Source organism: Podarcis erhardii (assembly GCF_964252035.2).
Source record: "Podarcis erhardii genome assembly, chromosome: 8".
In the NCBI taxonomy this organism is placed as follows: domain Eukaryota; kingdom Metazoa; phylum Chordata; class Lepidosauria; order Squamata; family Lacertidae; genus Podarcis; species Podarcis erhardii.
In genome coordinates, this window is record NC_138499.1 from 91,183,432 (window position 1) to 91,206,134 (window position 22,703).

General features: G+C 40.9%; 2 protein-coding genes across 2 annotated transcripts in view; both read left to right on the plus strand.

The window, feature by feature from the left end:
* The window catches only part of KIZ (kizuna centrosomal protein), a 187,255-nt gene that overhangs the window by 118,280 nt on the left and 46,272 nt on the right, over positions 1–22,703 (plus strand). The window lies entirely within an intron of this gene.
* The window catches only part of XRN2 (5'-3' exoribonuclease 2), a 64,762-nt gene that overhangs the window by 41,046 nt on the left and 1,013 nt on the right, over positions 1–22,703 (plus strand). Inside the window, exons 21-29 of the mRNA XM_081872652.1 lie at positions 472–555; positions 1,797–1,894; positions 1,980–2,059; positions 3,513–3,569; positions 4,740–4,808; positions 4,996–5,130; positions 8,599–8,735; positions 12,928–12,997; positions 17,427–17,571. Of these exons, the coding sequence (XP_081728778.1) occupies positions 472–555; positions 1,797–1,894; positions 1,980–2,059; positions 3,513–3,569; positions 4,740–4,808; positions 4,996–5,130; positions 8,599–8,735; positions 12,928–12,997; positions 17,427–17,571 (875 nt within the window). The remainder of the gene's footprint in view (positions 1–471; positions 556–1,796; positions 1,895–1,979; positions 2,060–3,512; positions 3,570–4,739; positions 4,809–4,995; positions 5,131–8,598; positions 8,736–12,927; positions 12,998–17,426; positions 17,572–22,703) is intronic.

Consider the following 22,703-nt stretch of genomic DNA (forward strand, 5'->3'; position numbering starts at 1 on the left):
CAGTTCATTGGTACAGTCTAACCAAAGTTAATTTTAAATCTTCTAGTCTTCATTTTAAAGAGTGTGTTTATTGACTAGGTTGTGCTTTATACTTTTGCAGCATTTATTTCTGTTGACTAAAGAGAGTTGAAATGTGACTGTGCCCATAAGGAATATATACATGATTTCATGTATGCCTTGGAACGTAACCCCCCGCGTAAACAGGAGGTTGCCTGTACCATTAAGTCTCACTCATTTCAGTGAGAGAGCTAAACCATATGCTTAGCTTGGCTTGATTTGGTGAGCCACTGTAAGAACAGGATGTTGAACTAGGTAAGACTAGGGTCTGATCCATTAAGGATCTTTTTATGATTTGGGGACAATTTGGCTTGATCTTGCCAAAGTTTCTTCTACCCTTTTGTACTATTTTGTAACCTTACGTTTTGTACTATTAAAAAGAAAATATGAACTCTAATGAGTTGTTTTCTGTAGGAGTTGCACTGTTGCCTTTTGTTGACGAACGCCGCCTGAGAGCTGCTCTAGCAGAGGTGTATCCTGACCTCACCCCTGAAGAAAGTAAGAGTGGCAGGATTAAAGAATCTTTCTGAGTACCAAGGCTTTTGGCAGTGGTACTTTTGTGCAATGCTACTTTTTCCTACTATAAAACCCGCATCTGCTTTTCCACACCATAAATCAGTTTTCTTTTATTTTGATCTCAGGTGCCAAGATCTGTATAGTAACCTGTATAGAATGAACATGCAGCCTCTGCGTTAGTCCTGATGTTTCACAGTTTAAGCTGAATCTCCCTTTTTGCAGTATTCTGACTCCTATTTTGACCAAATATGTCAAAATGCTCCACCCAAAGGCTAAGAAGGGTTGAACTATTGCTTTCTGCCTCTGTTATGATACGGACTGCTCTTCATCAAGGGCAAGACAAGCAGAACCACATTCACATTGATTATAAATTCAAGAATTGTGCTTGAGCTTGCTTTTCCTTCCTCTCATTCTTCCTTCCTTGTGTGCCATGCCTTTTTAGAAGTCATCTAAAGGCAGACCTGATTAGGGAAGCTTTTTAATGTTTTTATATCTGTTGGCTGCTGCACAGAATGGCTGGGGCAACCCAGTCAGATGGGCAGGGTACAAATAATAAAATTATGATGTAGAAGAAGAACCCGAGGGGGGGGGGGCATCCTCACATCCTCAGAACTGATTTTTCCTAAGTTACTCTGAGAGCCTTTTTGGTTAAAGGTTTTTTTTCATTCATTCATTATTATTTGCCCAAAGGCCTATGCAGTTGTTTAAATTTTTATTGAGTATCCCATCATTTTAATTACTGTTTTCTACAGCTTTACATTGGTTTGTACATTTACAGGTTTTTGCATTGCTGTGCCCCCTGTTTTATGAGAGGGCAGTGTATAAATACTTTCAGAAAGACATCTGGTGCCAGACTCCTAGAGTTCCTGGCTTGATCCCCATAGTGCATGACACCTTGTAAGCAAATGGTTAAGTGTGTACCAAATGGACAGAAACTTCATTGTGGTCCCACACTAGTACACTGATAAAGCAATGGATGGTTGTTCAGTTACATTAAGCACTAGTATAAGACAAATGGATGCTCTCCTCTCCCCCAGTACTCAGAGTAAACTTGGATGCTCATCAAAGCAAACATCCCTGTACAATGTCAAATCAATGATAAATCTAGAGAGGACTTTTTTAGTCTATGGTGCCAGTAGTAAGCAACATGAGCCTGTTTTGTAAGTATTACTCCTTAATTAGGTTGCTCTTAATGAAGAATTATCACCCCCTTCTTTTTTCAGTCAGAAGAAATAGTCTTGGTGGTGATGTTCTTTTTGTTGGGAAACAGCATCAACTTCATGACTTCATTCTTGAACAGTACAAGTCTGGTGAAAAAGAGGTGCGTCAAATTTATTCTAATGGATATTACATTTAATTCATTCTTGTCTGGCTCATCTGATCAGGATTTTATTATTCCCCAATAGGCAGTAGGCCTTCCCCCTGAACTGTGTCATGGTATTCAAGGAAAATTAGCCAGGAATGACAATCCAGTTCTTCCTGATGAGTAAGTATAACTTACAGCAGGGTTTATTTGCTGATTAAGAATCCCTCCTTGTTCAATGTTCTTCAGACAAAATAAAATTAGTTTGTAGTTTATTTTCCTCCTTCACAATGAAGATCAAAATCTGCTTAATGCATGCCACTAGTTTTCAGTTATTGAATAGACACGCATAAATGGGTCATGCCCCAATTGAAGATGGTTTGCTAAAGTTTTAAAAAGAAGGAGGGAGATCTGGTAGAGGAAATTGGCTAGAGTGAAGAATAAGAGAATAAAAGGCTAACAGAAAGTAGGAGGGATGGGATTAAAGGTGAGTCTGAAAACACTGAGAAGTGCTATGGACACCAAATGGATGGTTAACATGAGCTGATGTAAACATGGCAAAATTTAAAATGTTTTTGGTTTTGAAAATGGACAATCAATTTTGATTAAATTTTGCTATATTGTATTCTATTAGTGCAGTATTGATTATTCAACTTTCTGTACTGTTTGATGACATATTACGTGTGGTCATTTTGAAATGTTAATATGCTGCCCTTCCCATTTCTTTACCATTTAGCTTGGATTAAAGCATATTGCCTTAGCTTCTTTTAGTCTTCCATTTCAAGCCTTGTTATTTGAGGTTTTTGTCTTAGAAATATTTAGCATGCAAAATACTTGTGCAGCTCTCTTGTCAAGAATTTGATCCCTTCAGTCAGTTAAATGTCATTTGGTATTACTGTATTTTTCGCCCTATAAGACGCACTTTTCCCCCTCCAAAAATGAAGGGGAAATGTGTGTGCGTCCTATGGGGCGAATGCAGGCTCCTTGGCTTCAGCGATAGCAACGCGAAGCCTCCGAAGCCTGCGCTCCAGAGGCTTCGTGTTGCTTCCGCTGAAGCCAGGAGAGTCTGCTCTTTGAGGCTGGTGGTGGGGGAAAGTAGCGCTTCCCCCATTGCCAGCCCCAGAGGATGGGGGGCAGCGGGAAGGCCCGCGACGCCTTCCTGCTACTCTCCAACCCGGCTTTGAGGCTGGCGGTGGGGGAAAGCAGCGCTTCCACCATCGCCAGCCCCAGAGGATGGGGGGCAGCAGGAAGGCGTTGCGCGTGGGGGAATTCCCCCACCTCCCGCAAAAGCAGGCAAAAGCTGCGCGCTCTTTAATGGGGCTGCTCGGCTTCTGCTGGCTTTTCTAGGAGATGGGGGAATCCCCCCACCTCCCGCAGAAGCCCTGCGCTCTTTAAAGGGGCTGCGCGGCTTCTGCTCCCAGAGCTGCGGGGGGGGGGGGAATCATATTTTTTCCCTTGATTTTCCCCCCCTCCCCTGAAAACTAGGTGCGTCCTATGGGCCGGTGCGTCCTATAGGGCGAAAAATACAGTAAGTGGCCATTGCCTGCTTACATCAGATACATTTTCCATTTTTGTCTATAGCCAAGAGAGTTTTTCTTCTAAATGAATAGTTGTTCCATTTTTCCATATCCATTAGGACATTGCACTCTCCTGTGCCCATGCTGCGTGACCTGACACAGAATTCTGCAATAAGGTAACATGTGTATGAATGAAGTTACCCAAAATGACTTCCTCTAGGTCATGATGTGAAGTCCCCAATAGTTGAGGTGTTCACCAGTTCCTGGTTGGCTTCTCTTGAGACTAGTGGGATATATGAAAGGGAGAGGGAACCAAATTAATGAAGTTAGACGTTTCCTCATTTCTCAGGCTCTTGGTTATGTGGGCTTGAAGGCCACTAAGCTGCTAAATCTTGGAAAATACCAACCCTTCCTTAGAATGATGGATCAAATATTTTTTATTCTAAACTGTATTCAGATTATGAATATAACTGCTGGTTTCCCTTTCCTTATTGCAGAGGGATCTACTGACTCCTCCCAGCTGTTATCTTAGCAATAGTGATGGTCTCTGTCTTAATTAACTCCTTTTTCTGAGTCATCCACATAGTGCATGAATAAATGCATCTGACTAGGGCTGAAAAAGAGAGAATTTTGCCTACACAAGTGTTGGGGGACCACATGATTGGCCTTATCAAATAGTGACCAGCCTTTCACAGACCACATTTGACAGGCCATTATGATGTCAGGTGGAAATGATCCTGCCCCCAAGATGTGCTGGTTGCACTTGGCACCAAATTTAAGCCTTCCTCAACCTGATGTTGTTGGACTCCAACTCTCACCAGCCCCAGTCAGTATGACTATTGGTCAGGGATGATGAGAATTTTAATCCAAAGCATCAGGAAGGGTGGGAACCAGGTTGGGGGAGCCTGGCTTAGAGTGTACGCATAATTGCTCCTGTACAGCCCCAGTTTACAATTGGCACTGAATGCAAGTCATATGGGCAGAATCTGAGCTCTCAAGAGGAACCCATCCTGCCTTAAAGCAGTGGATCTTGTATTCAGTGCCAGGTGTAAATGACTGAATGCAACTCTGGGTTGCAAAGGAACAATTCAGAGCGCTCTGTAAGTGGCTTTTCCTGTCCTGCCCATGACACCCTGTGATATTAGGTGAGTGACAAGTGGCTGTGGCCATTTCAAAACAGATCTAATCAAGAGGCCTGGTGAGCTCTTATTTCATCTTTGGGCCTGAGTTGCTCTCTACTGATCCTTGCTGTATTCTGAAGAGAGAAAGTAAGTTACCAACTTTGATGTCACATAACAGGCAATGTGTTAATTCTTCATAATTGTTTCAAATATTTTCATTCTTAGTATCAACTTTAAAGACCCACAATTCCAAGAAGACTTTATTTTTAAGGCAGAGGTGTTATCTGGAGCAAAGTAAGTAACCCTTCTGTTTACCCTTACCAGTTCTTCTGAACCACTTGCAGCGCTGTAGAATGGGTGAGATTGATTTTGTGGGTGGTCCTATGTCTTGTTTCAGAGAATTGAACTTGATGGCCTTCAGGTCTTCCAACTCTGTGTCTCTAGTGCCTATTAGATTAAACTTCCTTGTCTTATTATTTAGAAAGCCTCCACCAGTTCTGAAGCCAGGTGACTGGGAGAAAACTAACAATGATGGCAGACCTTGGAGGCCACAGCTTGGCTTTAACCGCGACAGGAGGCAGGTTCACTTGGACCAGTCATCATTCAGAACTTTGGGGTAGGCAACTGATTTAACTACTGTTCATCTAATGTTCTTTGTTCATATAGATTTATGCACTCAATTTTAAGTGAGGAAGACATGGAACTGGAACTGAAACCACTCAGTAAACCATCCCTGGTTTTGGCACAGAAATTGATTTGGTTGTTCTGCATGATGACATCTGTCAGAAGAGAGTCAGGGAAAATGTGTCCCTGTTAATTCTCCTCAACCTCTCAACAGCTTTCAATACCATCAACCATGGTATTCTTCTGGAGTGGCTGTCTGAGTTAAGGGTGGGTGGCACCACTTTGCGGTGGTTCCGATCCTACTTGGATGGTAGTTTCCAGAGGGTGATTCTTTGGCCCTGTGGAGCCTTCAGTGTGGGGTTCCACAGGGTTCAATTTTATCCCCTATTAGTGATGTGAGGTGAGAATATTCTCTGCTAGAAAATTCTCTGGAAAATATTCTCCACAAACCGTAAATTCTAATGTAAGAACCAGTTTTACAACCCACATTTTAAAAAATCTAGTAAATAATAAGTCAAGCTGTGATATTGCCAGTGTAAGTAATGAATAATGATTGTTTTTGATCCAGTTACATTACTGGGGATTGTGTTATTCACCATTGGCAGTTCTGAAATGTGAGCTACAGAAAACATTTTTGGGGTTTTGGGGGTTTTTTGTTTTAAAAATGCTATTCATTCAATTTGATGAACATTTGAATTCATATGTGTTTCAAACTATATGTAATAGCCTTTTTTCCTATTTTGGTGTGACCTTATTCTTAGCAGTTCTATACCCTTGGCCATACATTGTAATTTTTTTACAGAAAGTAGCTTTAATGCTTTATACACTTAACGTACCTAGGCCTATACAATTATATGAAACAGCATGTGAGGTGGCCTTGATTTAAACAGCTGGTGTTTCTATATTTTTACTTAGTGCCAGTAACTAGTTTTCTGCAGTCCTCTGATTGTCAGTTCCCCTTTACCAAATCAAAGAATGTGAATTCACTGCATTGCCCCATTGAATAAAAGTATCTGTACGGTTTTTGGTTGCCATCTGAACAAGTTTACTCATGAATAAACATGTATATTAACTAATTATATCATTTTCAATGCATTAAAATGAATATTCTCCTATTTTAAATGAAAATTCTCTAATATTCTCATTAATCGAGAATATTCTCCAAATGATTATTCTTGAGAATTTAACATCTCTACCCACTATGCTATTTAACATTACTTGAAATTGCTGAGTGGGGTTATCCGGAGGTTTGGAATACGCTTTCAGCATTATGCTGATGACACACAGCTCTCCTTCTCCTTTACATCTGCAAGTGGGGCAGTGGATGTGCTGGACTGCTGTCTTGCATCAGCTATGAACTGGCTGAGAGCCAACAAACTGAAGCTCAATGCAGATATGACTGAGGTCCTGTGAGTGGGCAGTTCCTCAGACCAGATGGCTGGGAGGTGGCCTGCTCTTGATGGGGTTACACTCCTCTGGATGTTTGGCTGTTGCTTGAGGCTCAGGTGGCAACTGGTGAAGTATGCCTTCCATCAGCTTTGGCTGGTGGCCCAGTTTGGCCCCTATCTGGACAGGGATAGGCCAGCTACTGTTGTCTGTACTCTGGTAACCTCTAGCTTAGATTACTGCAGAGGGCTGCCTCTGAAGACAGTTTGTAAACCAAGCTGCTCACCAGGGCAAGATGGTTTGTACATATTACACTGACCCTTGGCCTGTCTGCACTGGCTATCAATTAGTTTCCAGGCCCAATTCAAAGTGCTAGTTTTGTCCTATAAAGCCTTAAACGGCTCAGGACCACAGTACCTCAAGGACCACCTTTCTCCATATGAAGTAATTTAGCATTATTCTGAAATCATCATCTGAGGCCTGCCTTTGTGTGCCTCCTCCATGAGAGGCCCGGAGGGTGGCAGCAGGCCTTCTCTGCAGTGGCTCCCTGTTTTGGGGAATGCTCTCCCCAGGGAAGTTTGCCGGACGCCTTCATTATACACCTTTAGGCACCAGGTGAAAACATTCCTTTTCAATCAGGCCTTTGGCTGATTAACATCTGATACCCTTTTAAACATGTTTGTGGGGGAGAGAAGGGGGGTTATTGGTTTGTTATGTTCTTTTTGTTTTTATTGTGTATTTTGAATTTTTTACCTTGTATTTTTGTGTTGTGAACCCCTCTGAGATCTATAGATCAGTGTTTCCCAACCTTGGGCCTCCAGATGTTTTTGGCCTACAACTCCCATCATCCCTAGCTAGCAAGACCAGTGGTCAGGGATGATGGGAATTGTAGTTCAAAAACAGCTGGAGGCCCAAGGTTGGGAAACACTGCTATAGATGAAGGGCAACATACAAATTTCATAAACAACAACAATAATAAACTGAACCAGGCATATATTAAGTGTTGAGTAGATTAAGGTTAAATGCAACATTCTTCTTATTTTAATTAGATTAAGGGAATTGCTAATGACAGCAATTAAATGTCTTGTTTCCAGATGGGGAAGTTCTGTGAACTTCTGAAAGACTGTTGATATTTGTATTATCTTGGAACAAATTGTGTCCTTCCATGTCAAGTGACATGGGGACTTTTTAATGCCTACCAAACTTTAGAACCACAGTGGCTGATGTCTGAGCATCCCAAAGCAATCCCTGATCTGCACTGTTAGGAGAAGCCAAGGGGAGAAAACCCCCCAGCTTTCTGAGGAATCTGGTTCAGTTGTCCAGTTGTGATCATAATTGAATAAATCACCTAAGAGACACCACTTTTTAAAATGTTACAATTCTGTTTTTCCATAAGTTGGGCCAATGGAAGAGAGAGTGAGAACTGTTTCAGATGTTAATGCTACTGGGCCGTTGTTATGTGCGTTCTGCTTGACAGTGGTGAGCTCCCGTTGCTCTGTCCCAGCTTCTGCCAACCTAGCAGTTCGAAAGCACACCAGTGCAAGTAGAAAATTAACTGCAGCAGGAAGATAAATGCTGTTTCCATGTGCTCTGGCTTCCATCACAGTGTCCCGTTGCGCCAGAAGTGGTTTAATCCTGCTGGCCACATGACCTAGAAAGCTATCTATGGACAAAGGCCAGCTCCCTTCGTCTGAAAGTGAGATGAGTGCCACACCCCATAGCCATATTTGACTGAACTTAACTATCCAGGGGTCCTTTACCTTTACCTTTTTTTACATTTACCTAACTTAAATGCTATTTCTGACTGTTTCTGGAGAAGAAAGAATTGAAGAAATCAGTCAGTGTATGTACAGATGCCCTGGGCACACAACTCTTGCTTTGTACAGCGGTGGATGTGCCTACCGGCGGCTGTGTATCCCATCATTCATAGAAGATTTGCCGACCTATTAATGTCTCGCCTTGCCTAGAGTTGAAGGAATTTACCATTGTTCAGGTGTGAAATGTAACACTGTTGCCATGTGTGTAATGCCTTTTTCCATGGATACCTTCATTTCTCTTCCCTTCCGTATTACAGTCATGCAATGTCAAGAAACAGAGGACATTCTGGAAGTGGAGTTTACAGCAATATTGCTCCCCCTGGAGCTTACAATCAGGGAAATACTTACAGACCACTGCTGGGAAGACCACAACAGATTCCAAAATTGCTTTCAAGTAAGTTTTTCCCCCCTTTCTATTTTAATTTTTAAAAATGGAACTCAAGGTTCTATTTAATCATTTGGCCAGTTGGAAGCATATGCTACTTGGTTTGCTATTGCCATCTAGTACTTATGTTTAAGTTAACCTTCCTGTTACTGAAACTTCACAGTCCTACACCATTGTTGCTGGGCCTTCACAATCGTACATCTTTTTATCATTGTTTGAACATGTCCTCACAGTACAAGTTGAGAACTGGTGTAGTGAGTGGCTAAGAGGATGATTCAGGAATTCCTCAGTACAGATTTTATAAGAATTTATTTTATAAGCCTTAGGAATGACTCTCTCTCCCTTTTCTCAGGCCCTCCCCTCTGTAAAGCAAGGATGGTAGTCATACAAGCCTACTTTAGAGTGCTGTTATGGGGTGTCTAAAGCATTATACAGTGGTACCTCGGGTTACAAACACCTCGGGTTACAGACACTTCGGGTTACAGACTCTGCTAACCTGGAAGTAGTACCTCGGGTTAAGAACTTTGCCCCAGGATGAGAACAGAAATCGCACAACAGCGGGAAGCCCCATTAGCTAAAGTGGTACCTCAGGTTAAGAACAGTTTCAGGTTAAGAATGGACCTCTAGAACGAATTAAGTTCGTAACCAGAGGTACCACTGTAAATGCCTTTTCTTACTCATGAAAACTTGGGAAAATACAAAAAATGTCTAGGAGTTTGAGTTTGGTTGCTCTATTTAGGTAGTTTTTAAAAATAACAAGACAGGTGCCTTAATTTATGTAGGAAATTTAATAAATATAAATTCACTTCTGCATTGCAGGAAAAATGTTTTTGAATGATATTACAATGATATCAAACCTCAGTAATAAATACAAAAACGACTAAAACCAGCTGACTGGTAGTAAAGGAAAAAGAAAGGGGAGATTTTGTCCAGTGTTTATGGTCTTGTATTTATACCCAGTTTTGAAGATGATTTCTGAATTTGAGCTTCTGGTCTTCCACAACCATGATCAGCAACAAAAAGGCCCTGTTAAAGGGAGATGCGGAGAAATCATTCAGTTTTGTGGCCTGCTCCTGACCACTCGACCATAGTTTTACATACTAGTAGGTCTGCCAGGACTCCAGGATTTCTAGCAATGTGGTTGGTTAGCACTTGTATAAGTATCATTATGTGTTCATGTATCATTGCGCTTGGTAGGAGTGTTGGTCTGAGAAATAAGGGTGAAGATATTTGTCAATATATTGGTTTGTCAAGATCTTACTCCATCTGTGTGATAAAATTATTCAAATCCACTTCACTTTTGTTTCCTTAAATCTCATCATATTCTAAGAACATTAACTTGTGAACTTAGCATACTAAGCTTTTTATTTTCCAGGACATCTTTTTGTAAGTGAATGAAGATTAGAGTATAGCAGGGTAATACAGTCAATCCAATCTAAGCTCTCTCAGAGCCAGCTGTGGGGGTTAGTGGTGTTCCCTGATTTCACATTGATGTGCCAATTTTCAGCTGATGAATAATTGTATGCTGATAGCTTGCAGGAGTCAAGTGGAGTCTGCTAGTACTATGAGAATACAGGCTTGGATTTTGCTGTCAGAGTGTCTGATTTTATTATTTTCATTTCAGTCAGTAAACTTGTCAATTAGCTGACTTTCCACTAATCAAAAAGAAAAAAGGGGGGAGCATTTTTCAATCAGTAAACATGAAGTCTTGGCTTTGATTGCCATGCTGATTACATAAGTTATCACTTCAGTTGCTACTGGAGAGGGCAACTTAAATTGTTGCATCGGTTCTAGGAATTGCTTGCATTTTCAAGACCAATGAAATATTAACTGTCATTTCTCTCGTTTTCTGTACCTTTTTGTAATGTCAACCTCTTGTTTTTATGTTTCCTCACTTACCTATTTTCTTACATTGTCATGATGAAAGGTAGAAACTTGGCATTGCAACTCTTTCTGTTACGGTATTTAGGTGTGTGCTGTGTACCTTGAGTAAGAAGAACTATTTTCAGTGTTGTCTCTTTGTGTGGAATTCTGCTGTTTATACAGATATTTGGATAACAGTGTCAGCGCTGTTAGAGAAGTGTCCAAACCAGTAGTTTTTGAGCTAACTGCTCTTAGCAATTATGAAAGCAGATATCAGAATGCATCCAGATTATTATTTACTCTCATTTAGCACTTCACTTCTATGTTATTCTTTTTGAAATCCTGAGTTTTATCCTCTTTTTGTGAGTGAGGCAGAGGTGGTGGGGGATAATGGAATGGAGAGGGGCTAGAATGCTTCTTCTCCCTTGACCCTTCAAAAATACCATCCCAGCGCTGCCCATTGGAATAGGAGATGAAGTGAGCTGGGTCCCTGCCCATGTAGTATGCTTTTTGCTAGTTTTCCAGAAATGTAATAAAGATATGTGAAATGGTTTTGTATAGGAAAGGTTGCCAGATCCTTTATAAACCATTTAAGTTGTATATTTCTCAGAACCGGCTGACTGTTCAATATTAAGATAATTTAATAAGTCTTGATACAGACTTGAATTTAATACGTACATCTCACATGAATATTTGAGTTTTTAAAGATTAAACTACCATTACAATAGCAGTTGCTTCCTAAAGTAAATCCAAGATTTGTACTGTCTTAGTTTCATTAATTTATGATGGTGCTGTCTTACATTGTTAGTGCATAAGGAACCTCAAACCTTAAGGGTTTCAAATCCTGGCCACAAATGTATTTATATGTTGAGGTTGGTATAGGGATGTCCCTATTTTAGCCTGACCAGTTAGGAACATAGTGCAAAAAGCTTTGTTCATTGGCCTCTATGAATTACTCTGCTCCAACAGCAGCCAAAGCAGGAATTGCCAGTGTTGAAAATTAGGCTGGATTTTCACCAGCAAAGTTACATTGGTGTCAATCAGACATGCCTGCACTGTACACGGTTCATTCAGCTGCTACCATAAAAGGTTTTTGTTCAGGTCAGACCATTAAAGTATAAGCCATCCAGTCTGAATGTGCCTGGAGAGGGGCTCAGGTTTCCTTCCAGCCATGCCTTTTTTAATGCTCGGATTCACAAAGGCAGTGTGGCATCCCAGTAAATTATTGCTAGCCCCTGGTGTTCTTGAATATTAACCCATTATCAGGGACATTACTGTCCTGTCATAGTAAATCCATTGGACAACTTCTGAATCCAGCTGTTATAATTAGGTGGCACTTAAACATCATTGAGGATAATCAAAGATGTCACTGAAACTGAAGCTTTTGATTGATAAATGATGTAAGTGTTTTGAACTCACCAGGGATCTATTGATTAGATATTTCTTTCATTCTGTTTACTGGTCCATTTATTTAAAAGAACAGAAGCCATTTAATTGCATGGCTTGTTAAATGATGTTGTTGCTGGTACATCTTTGTAGTATGTTGTACTTTTGAGCTAAGAAAAGACGTAAGTGGGTGGTCTTTTAGTAGCATCAGATGGTTGCAGTTCCTGGTGTCCTTAGATGGTTGCAGTTCCTGGTGTCCTTCAGCTAGTGTGTAGCTTTCTAATACAAATTATACTAAAAGTACTTAGTTTCTCAGATTTATAGCCGCCTCATCTGGAAAGCTTGGTGATGGGTAACAAACATGCCTGGAAGTTGGCCTTTCTTGCTATCTTCTGGGTAAAAAGAATGAGATTGCCAATCAGTTAATGATTTGGTTTATTTTCATGGGGGCAAATTTTTTAATTGATGGGGCTGCAGTTGTTGGGCTTTGGGAGGGAAGGGTTTAAAAAGATAATATATTAAAGTGGTTTTTCTAAGAATGAGTGGTTGTTTTTGTTTTGCAATTGAAAGTTATCTCACATTTCTCCATGTCACAGAAGGCCACCTGAGATTTTAATAATATTACTGGAGTTAAATTTAACTGGCAATATGCCTTTTAACTGATCAGTGACAACAATAAAGAGGTTAATTCTCCCCTCACAGCTGCCATGCCAAAGTGTGTTTCAATTAAATTTTTGAAATTAAGCCATTCTTACACATCATATGAGGGGCAGCTTGCTTTCTCCCTTTACCAAAATTTTTGCTAAATACTAACTTTTTGTCACTGTGTTCTTTGTAATTCTTAAAATTAAACGTTCTAGAATTCTTATCTGTGTAAGGATTTAAAACTACTTGTGGTTCACTGTGATATGTTACATCTGTGTTTATATTTTATTTTGCTTTAATTTCACAGATATTGGTCCCCAAGACTCATGGCAAGGTCCTACACCTCTCTTTCAGCACCCACCACAAAGATTTGACAGGTATTTGTTAAAAATTTCCTTTTATATGTTATATATGTTAGTGTCTCAATGGAAACCAACTCCTAGAATTTCTATGACTGTTATTTTTGTTATAAAGATCTCTCTAAATATCTCTCTAAACCCATCTTTGGATGGTTTCTGTAAGACCTTTCCTTTAATAATCAGAAACTTCAAAATTAACTTTGCTGTTGATGCTTCTGCTGTAGCATTCTTGGTTCTTTGGCCTCTCTCTCTTTGAAGCACTATGAATTTCAACACAGACAGCTTAAAATTGCATTAGGTTTTGGACAGGCTAAACAAATTTCTTTTTAGGAGAGTCGTGGAGCTTAATGAGGCATAACTAATGGTGGTCCACTTTTATCATCACTGTGCAGGAACCACAGCATTAGTACAGACCAGCCATTGATTCTTGCTACAAACCTCTTGAAGTCCTAATCAGCTTCTTTGGTGCAGCTTTTTCAGGCCTGACAAGTCTATTGTAGGCCAGTGTCACTGTAGGTCAGTAGTTATTAGTTGCCACTGAAAACAGTTTCTTTAACTACTTAAGACTGAACTGAATTAAATGCAGGAGGGACTCTGAGGAGGATTAAGGAATCTGCAGTCCAATAAGTACCATGGAACAGAGAGAATGTGACATGGTTTGATAATAAGGGATGTTTTATATGTGTTTCCCTTCATTGAGAAGCTGATTGTATGCCCTTAAAACCAGATATCCTGGGGTTTGGAAAGTGTATCTGTGAATAATTCTGTTATATCTGTAGAGCAAAATAAGATAATACAAATAAAATAGTTGCTAAATTGGGCATATGTTTTCTTTGTATGTATTGTTCCTTGCTATAAGAGAACACCTAATAACAAAAAATTGAGTAAATCGCCTTCTAATTTTGCTATCACAGTTCCAAGAGTATATGGGAATTCTGATTTGAGGGGAATTCTGATTAATTATTTAACTTGAAGTGCTTTACTTTCCTTATATTTGTAGGGCATTTTTTAAAAAAAAGAGTTCAAGAACATTGGGACTTGTCTCTTTATAGTCATAATCAAGAATACTCATTAATGTGCTTTCATCGATTTTTGTACTGCTATTAAATTAAATCAGTTAATTCATAAGTACAGCATAATATGCTATGCTTTCATTATGACACCCCTCCCCCCTGTCAAGAGTAAATAAACCTTTCTGAGCCCCCCTGAATTTAACTGAGACCAAAAGCAAGCAGTTTGCTTAGCTGTAGTCATTCTTGTTCCAAGTTAAATGGGGAGGCAGGTCAGATTTTTTAAAAGGAGATTACACATTTAAGATTCCTGCAATATTTTACAAAAAGGCTAGAGTGCTGCCTTCTCTCCCACCCCTGGCACTTGCCCAGTTAATCTCGGTGGGCAGTTAATGTCTGCAACCTGTGTCGGTATTCTGGTCTGCTTTTCAGTTAAGATGGGCTCACCACAATGGCGAGGTCAAGGAGGACTATATCATTCATTTTGGAGAAGCCTCCACCCCGCCTTTAAGAACCATTTATGTGAATGTGGTATTCTCTAAGGACCACCTGCTTGCTATATCATGAACTTGATCGGCTCCCTGAAACAATTTTATCTCACTGTGGCAGACCTATCAAAGTATAATCAAGATGGGCTAGAAGATACATCCACTGTTTCACTTGTTAGAAGGAGGAAATAATTCTCAAATGTCACAACAGCTGGGCCCATTTCAGATATTTCATTTCATTATAGGACCTGACTACCTGTGAGGTTGTATGATGAAATACATTTCTACCCCCCACCACTGAGATGCTGTCTTGAGACTAAGAATGCAAAAGCTTGATTTTTCTTTGTATTATCAATTTCACACAATGCTGTGTTGGTATCAGGTGACCTGGACGGCATGTTCAGAAGATACATGCTGTAGCAACCTTGCTGAAGTTAAATAGGTCTGAGTCTGGTCAATAACTGGGGGGCGGGGGGAGGCTGCCTGAGAATCTCATATATTCTGCCTTGAGTTCCATGATGGAATAAAGGTTGGGGTATAAATAGACATTGGTGGTTCTTTGTTTCAGGCAAAGTAATTTGCATGAACGGATCCCTGTCTGTAAGATAGGATTTCAGCTTTTCAACTTCTGATTTACTTGCTACGTTAATTTTGAAAGTTGAAGCTTTTCATGGCTTAATCTTGCATCTGTGAGAATTAGGTATTGGGGTCAAGCGCCATTTTGCTTTGTTTTCAAGTGCTTGAAAATATCTACTTGGCTGCTGCTGGAAGCAGAATTTGGGGCTAGGTGGATCTTTTTTTAATCCAGTAGGGCAGTTGTTCCATTCTTATAGAATGTTGCAGAAAAACATTTTTTTATCTTTCATGGACCAGAAAAACCACACATATAGCCAGGTTCATCTCAGAGTATAAGCCATTTCATAGTGGACAACCAGGAATCCCTGACTTCTCACCACATTAGTGACTTATGAAGAGTGCTGGTTGTCAAAAGTAGTGCTCTGCTATCCTCTGCTAAGTGGCAACCCAAGGGGAAGAAGGGCCCTATTATTTTACTGGTGGATATTGGTGCAGGAGGGATGCAGATGGCGCTGTGGGTTAAACCACAGAGCCTAGGACTTGCCAATCAGAAGGTCGTGGTTTGAATCCCCGTGATGGGGTGAGCTCCTGTTGCTCGGTCCCAGTTCCTGCCAACCTAGCAGTTCGAAAGCACGTCAAAGTGCAAGTAGATAAATAGGTACCGCTCTGGCAGGAAGGTAAACAGCGTTTCTGTGCGCTGCTCTGGTTCGCCAGAAGCGTCTTAGTCATGCTGGCCACATGACCCGGAAGCTGTACGCCGGCTCCCTCAGCCAATAAAGCGAGATGAGCGCTGCAACCCCAGAGTCGGTCACGACTGGACCTAATGGTCAGGGGTCCCTTTACCTTTACCTTTATTGGTGCAGGGGTGTCAACTTGAATAAAATATTGTGGGGGGCCAGGAAAGCCCCACCCCACAAAATTGATCACATGACACAGTGCTCACACACTATTCGAATGGGAATGCCCATCAATTTTGCGGGGATCTGGCCACCTCAAATTTTTTATTGTGGGGGCCAAAGCTCCTATAACCCCTAGGAATTGACTTCTATGTATTGGTGGGAGGCTGGAGTTACTGAATAGCCTTCCATTCACATAGACTTCCTACCTTGGTAGGAGGTAGCAGCCATGAAAGCAGCCGTTTCAATAGATGTTTGCTGGTGCTTAAGCAAAGCAAGTCTAAAATTCTGTTGGATTTGCAGAACAAGAAAAGTGCATCTTTGAATCCTAGCCTACTAGCTTTGGTAGAGTTCGACTAGGAACTCTTGAGAAATGTTAACTCTGGCTTATACAACAACACTAGGCACTTGATGACTGTTGCTCAAAGTACATGAAATGGTATTTCCAGTACTTTCCCCAAGATATTGATCATGTAACTAGCCAGAGATACCTTTTAGCTACTTTATATTTGGTCCTGCTAATGATACATCATTTTGCTCAAATGTATCTGTTTTCAAATGGATTTTAAATTTTTGGTTAAGACAGAGGAAATCCTGTGGGTGACAGAGCTTAGGTCTTAACTATAACTAAAACAAACTACATTTTCCTGTATATATTCATGTGTATATGACCTCTTGCTATATACTGGTACAGTTAAAACAGTACTTGTTGGTAATCTGGGATGGCATTCTTGGTGATAATAAGACATTGCATTTGTGTTCCCATATAAACAGTATGCCAAATGTTGGTTGGTCCATGCCAATTAGTGCTTACGTTGCTAGGTCACTGTGGTCAATTGAAAACGGCATCAATAGAACTTGAAAAGGTTTCCTCCTGATCAGACCTTCTGACATATTGAGTAGAATAATGGATGGGGGGAGATAACGCTTAAAGCCCTTACCCTGGATTCAAACTACTCTGCAGTAAGAATTCATTTGCAACCTGCAATTAACTAGAAAGAATGGACTCCCAGATTAGCCTGGATGTCCACAAAATAAAGCCTCACTCTGGCGCTTGTTTACTCTTGAGATAATGTTACATTTTGCTGACGTGATTTTTTCCCCTTTATACTTCAGATCCCTGCACAGAGGCAGGTTGGGGAGGCAGCAATACCAAATGGACCATATTCTTTCAGGACATCTTTAAAACCTGAATCTGAATTTGACAAAGATTTTTAAATCCTTAGGTTTGTTCCCAGTGAGCATACGGGAGTGAAAAGACAAACAGAAAGTTTTGTTTTTAGTTTAGTTTTTGTTTAATGTTCCACTACCAGGAAAGAAGCAAAATTGTTGTAATATAACAGTAAGCTTGGTTCTTAAGAGGTGCTTAATATTTCTGTAAATAAGCTGAGGTGTGCCATATCCAACGCCACTTACTATAGCTTTTAGACAGGTGGTAAGAAAACTTGTACATATGATATACATGTTTTTTCTTCAGAAATTCAGGGGCCACTCCGCTTCTTGCATGGAACCGCATGCCTCATTCGCAAGGACAACCGTACCAACAAAATCAGTACCAACGCCCAGGTGGACCAATGAATTACCCACAAAGGCCCAATGATCGGAGGGAAAGGGGAAGACAGGTAACAAAGTGCTGTGTGGTAGTTCTTTGTGATCCTCTAGCAAGCTAGAAGAAAGTGGGGTATAATGTAATCTCAATCCTGAAAGCTAACAGGATGTTCTTTGGCTAAAGAAAAAATCATATGTATAGTCACTGAATGTATGGGATATATTAAATACAAGTAACTCCCAAGGAGTGTTCCAAGGCACTATGTGTTTAAGTGAAATTGTGTGTATTTGAAACATCATTGAAAAAGCATACAACACACACACACACACACACACACACACACACACACGTTCTGCCACCGCCCCTTTTTGTGACTTTTTGGGTCACTTGCAGGTTCTGCGCGATGTGCACATGTATGGTTGCGCACATATGAGACATGCCTAAAACAGTGGCTTCCTGTAAATTAATCATTTAGCAAAGAGTACAGTTTCACAGTAAGGTACTTGAACACCCAGTGAGTTTTTCTGTGGATCTAACTGGTTAAGACTCATTATAATTAATGTTGTCCTGTTAATTTTAATGGGATATAAGGATGAATAATTTTATCTGGACTGTGGCTGATATCTAGACTTGTAACAATTTTCACACATCCTATGCTAAAAAGATCTGCCACCACAAAATGTCAAAGGATTGTCATTACCAGAAGAATATGTTTGATGATAGGTTCCTTTTGCTGCCTCCATGCTCTTTCAGAAGTGGCCACTCCATGGTGAAGAGGAACTGGAGCAGCTCCTGCCCTTGCCAGCTAGATATGAGCTCTGTCTTGTTTTCCAGACCTTTTTTGCCTTTGTGGGACTTAGCCTGCTTCCTTGGGTCATGTAGGGCAGTTTGTCGTGGATGTGCATATGCTCTTTCTGTGATGAGCTTGCATGTGAAGGGCCCTGCTTTTGTCTGGGACTGGGTGGAGGAACTGCTCTCCATGTCTTGCTGGACTATCTCCCATCTTCCTTGACCACTGGCCATGTTGGCTGGGTCTGCTGGAAGCTAAAGTCCAACAAGAAGGCCACAGGTTCCTCATTCCTTTGAAGAATCTCTGACTTCTTTTATTAGCCATACGTATTTTGCCTAAAATCAAAATGATATTTTTATCTCAAGGCCTGAATTAAATCTTGCTACTAATTTTTCTTTTTTAACATGCAATAAAGAATCCAGTCAATATAAGTTGGACAGTAATACTAAAAGGAAAGGGAGTTCATGATGGCTGGGAGTTTGTTAAGAGGGAGATAGTAAAAGCACAACTTCAGGCAATACCAATGAGACGGAAACATGGAAGGTGCCTAAAGAAGCCAGGGTGGCTATCTAAAGAACTTTTAACTGAGTTAAGATTTAAAAAGGATGTGTACAAAAAATGGAAAAGGGGGGAAACCACCAAAGAGGAATTCAAACAAATAGCCAGCACATGTAGACACAAAGTCAGAAAAGCTAAAGCACAGAATGAACTCAGGCTTGCTAGAGAGGTTAAAAGCAACAAAAAAGGCTTTTATGGGTATGTTCGTAGCAAAAGGAAGAAGAAAGAAACAGTGGGGTCACTCAGAGGAGAAGATGGTGAAATGCAAACAGGGGACACAGAAAGGGCTGAACTCCTCAATGCCTTCTTTGCCTCAGTCTTCTCCGATAAAGAAAACAATGCCCGACCTGAAGAATTTGGAGCAAATGATTCAGCAGAGGAAACACAGCCCAGAATAACTAAGGAGATAGTACAAGAATACTTGGCTAGTCTAGATGTATTCAAGTCTCCAGGGCCAGATGAACTGCATCCAAGAGTATTAAAAGAACTGGCAAATGTGATCTCAGAACCACTGGCAGTCATCTTTGAGAATTCCTGGAGAACAGGCGAAGTCCCGGCAGACTGGAGGAGGGCAAATGTTGTCCCTATTTTCAAAAAGGGGAAAAGAGAGGACCCAAATAATTACCGCCCAGTCAGTCTGACATCAATACCAGGGAAGATTCTGGAGCAGATCATTAAGCAAACAGTCTGTGAGCACCTAGAAAGGAATGCTGTGATCACCAATAGTCAGCATGGATTTCTGAAAAATAAGTCATGTCAGACTAACCTGATCTCGTTTTTTGACAGAATTACAAGCCTGGTAGATGAAGGGAACGCAGTGGATGTAGCCTACCTTGATTTCAGCAAGGCATTTGACAAGGTGCCCCATGATATTCTTATAAAGAAGCTGATAAAATGCGGTCTTGACTATGCTACCACTCAGTGGATTTGTAACTGGCTGACTGACCGAACCCATAGGGTGCTTATCAATGGTTCCTCTTCATCCTGGAGAAGAGTGACTAGTGGGGTGCCACAGGGTTTTGTCTTGGGCCCGGTCTTATTCATCATCTTTATCAACGACTTGGATGATGGACTCACTCAAGGGCATCCTGATCAAATTTGCAGATGACACCAAACTGGGAGGGGTGGCTAACACCCCAGAGGACAGGATCACACTTCAAAACGACCTTGACAGATTAGAGAACTGGGCCAAAACAAACAAGATGAATTTTAACAGGGAGAAATGTAAAGTATTGCACTTGGGCAAAAAAAAATGAGAGGCACAAATACAAGATGGGTGACAGCTGGCTTGAGAGCAGTACATGTGAAAAGGATCTAGGAGTCTTGGTTGACCACAAACTTGACATGAGCCAACAGTGTGACGCGGCAGCTAAAAAAGCCAATGCAATTCTGGGCTGCATCAATAGGAGTATAGCATCTAGATCAAGGGAAGTAATAGTGCCACTGTATTCTGCTCTGGTCAGACCTCACCTGGAGTACTGTGTCCAGTTCTGGGCACCACAGTTCAAGAAGGACACTGACAAACTGGAACGTGTCCAGAGGAGGGCAACCAAAATGGTCAAAGGCCTGGAAACGATGCCTTATGAAGAACGGCTAAGGGAGCTGGGCATGTTTAGCCTGGAGAAGAGGAGGTTAAGGGGTGATATGATAGCCATGTTCAAATATATAAAAGGATGTCACATAGAGGAGGGAGAAAGGTTGTTTTCTGCTGCTCCAGAGAAGCGGACACGGAGCAATGGTTCCAAACTACAAGAAAGAAGATTCCACCTAATCATTAGGAAGAACTTCCTGACAGTAAGAGCTGTTTGACAGTGGAATTTGCTGCCAAGGAGTGTGGTGGAGTCTCCTTCTTTGGAGGTCTTTAAGCAGAGGCTTGACAACCATATGTCAGGAGTGCTCTGATGGTGTTTCCTGCTTGGCAGGGGGTTGGACTCAATGGCCCTTGTGGTCTCTTCCAACTCTATGATTCTATTATTCTAAGTAGGCATACAGCATACTAACCAGTTGAAAACTGTGTATATAGACAAACGATAAGTAAAAACATTAAACTAAACAATGTGGAAATTACTGAGCCACCTTCTGGGACTGATCTTAGCTTTTGAAATAATATAAGAATCAAATTTTAGCCTTACTTTCTCTTTCAAGAGTAACTGAATAGTTTTAAACTGGCAGCCAGCCAGAAACAGGTAGCATTCTGAAGAGGGTTCACTTCTCTCTAATGCTAGGATCAGCTATCATTCTGCCTTAAAAACTTGTTTCCTGTGTAATTTTCCCCTGTGGTAGGTCTGCATAGTCCCTTTTTCAAAAATAAATTCTTACCTGGCATAATTTTGGATATCCCTCTTATAAGACTGCACACAATCTGAAAGACAGATCTTGCATTCCAGATCTTGATTCTCTCCCCAAACCACCCCCTCAAGTTCCCTTGATGCAATGACATTTCACTGCTGGCACCAAAACACAGTAATCCATTGTTATCTCAGGTCTGCACTAGTGCCTTTACTGGGATGATTGCATGAGAGTCTAAGTGCTTTCGCAATTCTTACCTTAAACACCTGATACTGAAAGCTCTATTGAAATTGCATCAAACTGTTGATAAGCTGCCCTGAGCATTTGGTGGATGCTTCTTACCCCAGTTGCGAGGGGGGCGGAGCTGTCCAGACACTCACACAACCATCACTTGGATGTACATCCTGTTCCCGTTCAAAAGCCATTCATCGGCGAAGGCTATTGAAAATGAAAAACTGAGGTTCTCCACATCTGGACATGTCTCACAGTTGCAAATAAAAAGTGCATCATGCTAGCCACTTCTAGTTACCGGAACAGCTGAAAATGTGTTTCTGGTTGGCATTAGCAGTTGCTGCAAGCTATGGGGATGGAGTGAAGAATGCAGAGTTTTCTGTAAGGCACTTTGCAAGTTGCAAATGTTAGGATTGGTTGCTGATTATTACTTTGATCTTTTGTCTTTCAAAAGAGAACCTAAATAGGACCCCAGAATTGGATTCAGGTTTGGGTTTCATTTGTAAAATTTTCCCCAAAATATACGTGCCATGCTCAAGGACAGCATTAGATTCCTTTTTGTCTCTAACACTTCCCAGTAGATCTGTGGGCAGGCCACGTGGCATCAGCCCATCAAATGCTTTGTTCACCTGTCACAGGATTTCCACAGACACACTAGGTTGCCTGTGGAATAGCAGTTGTTGGGGCATCAGATAGAAGTCTGGAGATTTTGGCCACAGGCCTCTTTGCTAACCCTTTGCATAGATGCAAGTACTGTTTATTAAGCATAGCATGAAATAGTTACCCTAAGCTCCCTTTCAGAGAAACTATAAGGTTATTTACTACTTTGTACCCTATGTCAAAATGTATTTTATTGAAATATTGTACATATTTGCAAAAGAGTCCTCTTTTACAATTGCCGACTTTTGAATTAACTCTTAGCATTCTGTTGTTCCCATAGCTGAGTGCCCCTTTTGCAGGCTACATAATGTAGTGCAAATAAAAGAATGTGAACAATAATTTCATGTTACTGGTCAAGAGTAACTGGTCAGTTCAAGTCTCAAGCAGTTAATTTAATAGGGTTAATGTTAAACTTAAACTTCCATGTAAATATGTTTTGTAATGTTAATTTACCAAGTTTCCGTTTTAGGTTCCCCTTATACTTTTAAAGTCCAGTTTTACTCAAAGAAAAAAAATGGCAACTTTAGTAGTAATACAGTGGTGCCCCGCAAGACGAATGCCTCGCAAGACGAAAAACCCGCTAGACGAAAGGGTTTTCCGTTTTGGAGGTGCTTCGCAAGACGAATTTCCCTATGGGCTTGCTTCGCAAGACGAAAATGTTTTGTGAGTTTTTCCTA